General features: G+C 70.5%; 2 protein-coding genes across 2 annotated transcripts; both read right to left on the reverse strand.

The window, feature by feature from the left end:
• Positions 1-137: 137 nt before the first annotated feature.
• MNEG_11921 (hypothetical protein) lies at positions 138-907 on the reverse strand (the record flags this gene model as incomplete). The annotated part of the gene is made up of 2 exons (XM_014039606.1): positions 138-303; positions 606-907. The coding sequence occupies 2 exons, from the start codon at positions 905-907 to the stop codon at positions 138-140; spliced, it is 468 nt and encodes a 155-aa protein (XP_013895060.1).
• Positions 908-2,082: 1,175 nt separating this feature from the next.
• Positions 2,083-6,231, reverse strand: MNEG_11922 (hypothetical protein; the record flags this gene model as incomplete). The annotated part of the gene is made up of 4 exons (XM_014039607.1): positions 2,083-2,126; positions 2,372-3,737; positions 3,960-5,329; positions 5,574-6,231. The coding sequence occupies 4 exons, from the start codon at positions 6,229-6,231 to the stop codon at positions 2,083-2,085; spliced, it is 3,438 nt and encodes a 1,145-aa protein (XP_013895061.1).
• Positions 6,232-7,602: the final 1,371 nt, after the last annotated feature.

Raw genomic sequence — 7,602 nt, forward strand, 5'->3', positions numbered from 1 at the left:
GCGCGAAATGGCCTGCTGGGCGGCTGGCTGAGTCCTCGATCGCACGTCGCGGCAACTGTGTGTGCATCACATGCACACACGTGGACCCACCCACCCCACCACGTCGGCATGAAGCATTGGCCCCTGCTCTGTCGCGCTCACCACGTCAGGAAGTCAAAAGGCGGCGCCTCGTCCCCGGGGCCCAGCCCGAGGTCGCGGCAGTGGTGCAGGCGGCGCGACACGGCGGGCAGAACCTTGAGGCCTATGGCCACGTGCTGGCTGGTGGATATGATGGACAGCCGCTCGTCCTGAGAAAGCGCCCACCTGGGGGCGTGGGAAGATAAGGATCAGTGGTATGGGCACAAGAAGGTGGCCCAGGTTCGTTGGATTGGTGGCAGCAGAGGGATCGGGGTGGATCGCGCAAAGCCACGTGCGGAATCAATCGAGGGGGGACAAGAATGACGCCGGAGCGGAGATGATGGGCGCGGATGCACAAGCAGGTCGTGCAACACTGAACCGCCAACACCGCCATAAGCGATGGCGCACACTGCTTGTCGTTCGTGCATGCACCCCTGCGGCCCTGGAGCCTGCACGTTCAGCAGCTTTTGGCGCCACAAGCCCCGCACCAGGCTGCGGACTTCTTGATAGGGATCAGCGCCGCGCGCGTCGCCGCGGGCCGCCCCAGGCCCTCTGAGACGGGCACCAGCTGCTTCAGCTCGTCCCTTGTGGTGTAGCGCAGATTCGAGGTCACGCCCGCCAGCGCCCACGCGGCGGCGCTTTGGTGGGTGCCGCCCAGGGCGGCCGCGGCTGCGGGGCCCTCACGCACGGCCAGCTGCGGCGCCGCGGGCAGAGGATCGCCCGTCACCGGCGCCACACTGGTGACGCTCCACTCACCTTCCTCGCCGGCGGTAAATGCAACCAGCACCATGCGAGGTTGGCACGCTCCTGACTTGGGGCACAGGCGTCTGTGGCGGTGTGATCGGCGCCGACCACAGCGTGGGTCGGTAGGCTTATCGGAGAGCTGATTCTGCGGGTTGTTGCTTGTAGGCGTTGCTGTGAGGTGCCTCTCAACACGGTGGCCCGCGGGTCAATGGCAACAATCTGATCTTGCGAGCCCTGGACACTTGTCACCGCGTTCTGAACTCAGTTAACCGTGAGTTCTCAAGCTCTACGCTGTTGGGATGCTGATACCTAGCTGTGGGCGCAGTTCCAAAGGGCACGAGGCAGCATCACCTGGGTGACATTGCACGTGGGTCCACATGCATGGCATCATGCCGCCAGGTGGGTCCCACAGCGATATGGGGCCCACTCAATCATGTCATTCGCTGCTACTGGCTCAGGTACGTTCAGCATTTCAGCATGAGGAGGCGGTGAGCAGTGGGCACATGCAATTCCAGAGAGGGCTGCGGCAGCTAGGACCACAGGGGGCATCAGGGGGCTTTGCGCGGCAAGCATCTCATGGGATCCAGCACTGAAGGCAGCGTCGACGCATGACACACATGAGGATTGGTGAAGGCGATGATCAGGTTGCACAAACGATCAAACTCCAGCCAGCAAAGCATTCACAACACGAACTTGCTGATGCACAACAGACACAACCCTTCAGTCAGGGGAACCGCGCCTGGGGTATGTGGTATGCACGCTTACGACTCCACTGACGCATCGCAGATGCCCGGGCACTTCGAATGCCGGCTGCCTGGGTGCGGGGGGTGGCGGTGACAAGGCACACCGCGACACTGTGCTAGTTTGGAGCGCTGCGGCTGCGTACTGTGCACACCAAACTTTTGCGGGTGAACACGCCCCCCTTCCCCGTGCTTGTCGCGCTGCGGTGTTTCAAAAGACCCAGTGAAGGCAGCCAACATGGTGACAGGCTGAGGGCCATCCTTGATTCCCATTGATCAGGGGACTGACGTGCCTGATGGCCACTTGCTGCCATGCAGATGCCGCCCTGCCTCACATTTCCCCGGCTGCAAGCTCGAACCCACACAATGGAGTTGACTGGGCGCGGTGAGGCCGGGTGCAGAGGCGCTGGGTCTCCCTTGCACACATCAACGCACCCCGCGAGTCACCATGCCGTGCAGCCACCACGCAGGGCCCCGGGCGTTAGCTGCCACCCGCCTTCGCCGCAGCTGCATCGAGGCCATGCACTGGCACGAGCGCAATGCTAGGCAGATCACCGTCTTTGAACCTAAGCTGATGCCAGAGCCCGAGGTCGAATGATGTCCGGTGCGCCATAGCGTACGTCAAGCATGAAGATCTCATGATAGCGGCTTACACCACCACGATCTAGCAGCATCATGCTGACATGATACGTGGGGGGGGGGAGCAAGTGCTAGGTGAATGCCCCATGCTTTGTTTGCCACACCGCCAGCGAGCTACAGTCCCCCCGCACCTGCGGGGCTGTCCGCCCCGTCCACCGTGGCTAGGAGTAGCTTCAGCGCCGCGGCCGCCGGGCCGTCGCCGCGGCCCGCGGCTTCCTCTCGCGCAGAGCTGAGCCGCGCCGCGGCCGGCAGCAGCTGCCGCCCACCGCCGGCAGCGGCCAGCGCCACGGCCCAGCTGTCGACGGTGCCGGCGTCCGCCGCGGCGCGCAGGAAGGCCCCGGCGTCGCCGCGCAGCGCCGCCAGCAAGGGCCGGTGGGCGGCGGGCGCCGCGGCGGCGGCTCGGACCGAGAGCAGTGTTTCAGGGTCCGCCAGCATGGCGCCGAGGAGGGCGCTTGGCTGCTGCTGCTGCTGCTGCTGCTGCTGCTGCTGCTGCTGCTGCTGCTGCAGCCCGTCGCCAGGAAGCAGCGGGTACATCAGGCGGGCAAAAGCCAGGCAGTCCGCCAGCGCCTGGTCCTGGACTGCCGCGTCGTGGTAGTCCGGTGGTGCAGCTACCACCCTGCCGGCCCCGGGCGGCAGACTAGCGCCCTTCACAACCCGGGCGCGGCCGGCCCGCGCCTTGCCGGCAGCGCTGCCGCTGCCGCCGCCGCCGTCGTGGGTTGGTGCAAATGTCGGTGCGGCGGCGGCGGCCGTGGACACGCCATGTGAGGGCTCGGGGCCGGCTGATGTGTCGAAGGCGCCCTCCACCCGCGCGGCTTCCAAAGTGCCCGACTGCAGCGGCTTCGCACTTGCTGGCAGTACGGCTGCCTTGGGCGGAGTGAGGTCGTCACGCGACCATGATTCCTGGGCGGCCGCGTCAGCATTGGGCCTGGCAGGGGGTCGCGGCGGCGGCTCCTCTGCAGCTGGCTCTGCCTGCGACGTCGCGGCGCCGTCGGCATCCAAGGCAGCTGCGGTGGACGGCAGCGTAGGCTGGCCCGTTGACACCGCCGCAGCGCCGGCCCCTCCAACGGACGCCGCTGACGCCCCGGCCTCAGCCGCTGTCGCCCTGAGCGTCGTCGCTGCCGCTGCGGCCGTCACAGCGCTTTTCCCTGCCATCGCCGGCCCATCCGCCGCTCCTGCTGTCGGCGGCCCCGCCACTGCCTCAGCCGGCGCTGCCTCTGGCGCTTGTATCACGTCCATCTCTGCCGCCGTTGCCGCCGCTGACTCCGCCTCTGCCGCTGCCGCTGCCGCCGCCGCCGTTGCCTCTGCCGCTGCAGTTGCCTCTGCCGCTGCAATCGCCGCCGCGGTGGACCACCCTCGGACTGACTGGTCCGCCGACCCCGACACCAGCACACCCGGTTGGCCGGCCACATCACACACGCACTGAACCGCCTCCGAGTGCCCCCGCACGAGCGCGACCGCCCTGGGCGCCGCGTCCAGCTCAGCGTCGAGCGCCCAAAGCTGCGGGCGGTAGGCGGGCGGGCGGGCGGGCTGGCGGCGTCAGGGGATCGCGTGGGCCGACGGCTGGGGTAGTGCCAGCTGCCTTTGCTGCGCGCCGCTGATGGGCGGACGAGCGACCGCAGTGCATGACAAGGCGCTGCAAAATGGCAGACATCCCAGAGATGGAGGCAGTGCATTGGCCACAAGGGCTGCCAGGGCTAACAGCAGCCCGCCTCCTCTCACCTGGATGGCGCCGTCGCCGCGCGCGACACACACCAGACCGTCCGCAGCGAACGCCACATCCCTCAGGCCCTTGGCGGACGCCGGCAGCGCCGGCAGCGCCTGCACACGCGGCCAAGGGGCGGCGCCGCCCCCGCCGCCCTCGCCGCCGCTCCCCCCGCCCTGCGGCGCTTGCTGCTGCTCCTGCTGCTGCTCCTGCTGCTGCGCCTGCTGCTGCTCCTGCTGCTGCTCCTGCTGCTGCGCCTGCTGCTGCTCCTGCTGCTGCGCCTGCTGCTGCGCCTGCTGCTGCTCCTGCTGCTTCTGGTCAACCACCTGCCCCCCGTCAAACCAGTCCTGCGGCCGCAGCTGCTCCGCGAGCACCACCGTCTCGCCGCCAACGCCGCCTGGCCAGCCGCAGACGTGCACCGTCCGCTGATCAGCCGCTGCCAGCAGGGCGCGCCCGCCCACCCCCTGGCCCCAGCGCAGGTGGGATATCGGAAAGCCGCTGGTGTGGAAGCAATGTATGACGCTCCAACCCGGCACACCTGCCGCTGCAGCCGCAGACGCCGGGACGGAAGGGGCGCCAGGCGGCGGCCCCAGGCCCACCGCGGCAGCTGCGGGCACCTCCAAAAAGACGACAACGGCACCCGCCTCGCTGGCGGCGGCCAGCACGCGCCCGTCGGGGTGCCAAGCCAGCGCGCTCCATTTGACAGCCGGTGCGCTCGTCGCAGCGGCCGCCGCCGCCGCCGTCGCTGCCGCCGTTGCTGCGGCGGCCGGGTCCTCTCGGGGTGCGCCCGCGCCGGCGTCGGCCGTGGTGTGCTCGAGGCCGCTGCCGCCGCCGCCGGACGGCCGCTGCGCGTCTTGCTGGCGGAAGGCCGCCCACGCCTCCTCCAGGGCTGCACTCACGTCGACGGGCGCCGCGTCTGCGCCCGTCGCGGCGCCACGCGCCGCCGCGTCGCTGGCCTTGCCCCTGCCCGCGGCGGCCGCGGCGGGCGTCGCGGGCCACTTCAAGACGCAGCCCTCGCCCCCCAACGAGTACAGTGCCGCCGCTGGCGCCGGAGAATGGGTGGCTGCGGCGGATGGGGCGGATGACGAGCCGGCCGTAGACGCCGGGGAGGGGGGCTGGTGCTGGGACGAGGGCGCTGCTGAGTCACCACCTGCGGCGCCGCAGTCTGCGACGCGTTCCTGCTGCTGCTGCTGCTGCTGCTGCTGCTGCTGCTGCTGCTGCGGCGGCGGCGGTGGCAGCGGGGAGAGGGGCTGGTGGTGCGGCCGCAGCAGCTGCCAGCTGAGGTGCAGCGCGGGCCCCGAGTGCCGCAGCGCGAAGGGCTGCGCCTGCTGCGCCTTGGCGGAGATGAGGCCGACGCGGCCGTCTCCGCAGCCGTAGGCCAGCAGGCCTGCGCAAACGGGTATGCAGCCGCAAACAGTTGTCGCTCTTTTGTTTCAATGGGGGGTGCAGACCGGCCACAGGATGTGCAAGGCGCTTCGCTGGTTTAAATTGCAAAGGCGTTGACCCCGCGGCCCTCAGGCGGTCGTGGCGCCAGAGCTGACGGCGTCAGGGGATGCGATGGGTGCGGCCTGAGGGTTTGACCGGTTTGACTGCTGGTTTGCGTCAGAGCGTGCAGGCTGCGCCCCTGTCACCTGGGTTGCTGGGATGCCAGGCCAGGCACAGGACTTTTTCCTGCAGCCCCTGCCAAACGATGGCCGCCCCCTTGGACGCATCCACAACAGGCGGCGCGCGCGGCGCCGGCCCGTCCGCGCTGCCCGCTGCCGCGGTCAAAGCGCCCCCTGCTGCCGCGCCGCCCGCAACGCTGCCGCTACCGCCGCCGCCGCCGCCGCTGGCGGCAGCACAGCAGCCTGGCGCCAGCGTGGCGATCCGCACTGTCTTATCGCCGCAGGCCACCGCCAGCAGGCCCTTACCAACCTTGCCAGCCGAGGTTGTGGCGCAGCAGTATGCATAGCCCCCAAGCCCTGCAATCCGCCAGAGCACGCCGCCGCCGCTGCTGCCGTCCGTAGTGCTCGGGGGTCCCGGCTGCTGCGGCCCTCGCCACTGCTGCTGCTGCTGCTGCTGCTGCTGCTGCTGCTGCTGCAGCAGCTGCTGCTGCGCTGGCCCCTCCACCGCCGGCGCCCGTGCGCGCCAGCTGCTGGCGTCGCTGCCCGCGCCCTGCCGCCCCTCGGCTGGCGGCGCCGCCTGTCCGCCGCTCGCCGCGCCGCCGCCTGCGCAGCCGCGGCCAGTCAAGGCGGGAAGCTCCGTCACAGAAAGGTATCGGTCCTGCGATATCGACACCACCGCCCTCATCGACCCCCGGGCCTCGACAGCGCCCGCGTCGTGCGCGCCGGGGCCTCTGCCGGCGGGCCCCGTGGCTGAGGCAGCCGCCGCGCCGCCCGCGCCGCGGCCCGCCCGAGGGCAGCGCGGCAGGAGCTCGAGCCCGAAGATGAGGCGGTTGCTGTGGGCGCCCTTGACTGCCGCCGGTGGCTCGGGGCGCCGGCCTGGTGGGTATGGGGGGAGACGGCGGCAGGGGGAGCGGCGGTGAAGCGGCGGGAGAGGCAGCGCTGCGAACACGGCCACAAAGATGGCATCAGCGTTGCCAACGCGCGGCCCGGCGCTGCATCAAGTGCGGCGTATTGCTTGGAAGAATCTCTGCTTGGTGGGGCCCATACATGGCCTTGTTGCCGCACCTGGTTTGAGGCTGTAGAGCAGCAGGCTGCCATTGAAGCCGCCCGCCACCACACAGCACGCGCCGCCCGGCTGCAGCGTCTCGGGCAGCACGCGCGCGGCCGCCCACAGCCGCGCCGCCCTCGCGCCGCGGCCGCCGCCGCCGCCGCCGGGCGGTTTTGGAAGCCATGTGAACACGAGAGGCGAAGGGGCCGCTGCCGCGCTTCCGCCGCCGCCGCTGCCCCCGCCAACACCGGTGCGACCCAGGTTTTCGCTGCCTGCAGGTTGCGGTGGCGGCGGCTGCAGCCTCCACAGCTGCAGGCGGCCGTCCTCCCCTCCAGACAGCAACACCTCTGCTGCTGCTGCTGCTGCTGCTGCTGCTGCTGCTGCTGCTGCTGTCGGCGGCGGGATGGCCCCTGGGGCGACCCTGCTGGCGCGCCAGCTACCTTCTGGCGGCGAGCTAATCTCCTGCTGCCCCTGCTGCTGCCCCTGCTGCTGCTCCTGCTGCTGCTCCTGCTGCTGCTCCTGCTGCTGCTGCTGCTGCTCCTGCAAGTGCGGCTCAGTTCTTGGCCCCGGCGCCTCTGCCGGCGCCTGTTGCGCCGGCTCCTCGCCTGTAGCCGCCCAATGCAAGCAGTGCACAGGCCCCGCGTGCGCGGCGACGCGCCACAGCAGCGCGCCACCCTCAACATCCACGCAGCTGACGCTCCCGTCCGCACAGCCGGCGACGACGCGCCGCGCGGGCTGCGGCTGCGGCTGTGGCTGCGGCTGCGGCGGCGCGGCGCTGGCGTTGGCCGGGACCACGCAGCTGGCGACGGTGGCGCGCTGTCTGCTCCACGTGGGGTCCGCCGCCAGGCAGAAGACCTTCCCTGGGAGCTTGAGGGGCAGGGGCTCCAGCTTATTCACATCAACCCCCAGCCTCCACAGCAGCAGCGCGCCGGAGGCGTCGCCGAAGAGCGCCGCCGCGCCGCCCTCGGCGCCGAAGCTGGGGCGGGGGGCGCGGACGGGGGGTTGAGG

Source organism: Monoraphidium neglectum (assembly GCF_000611645.1).
Source record: "Monoraphidium neglectum strain SAG 48.87 unplaced genomic scaffold scaffold02970, whole genome shotgun sequence".
Lineage (NCBI taxonomy): Eukaryota > Viridiplantae > Chlorophyta > Chlorophyceae > Sphaeropleales > Selenastraceae > Monoraphidium > Monoraphidium neglectum.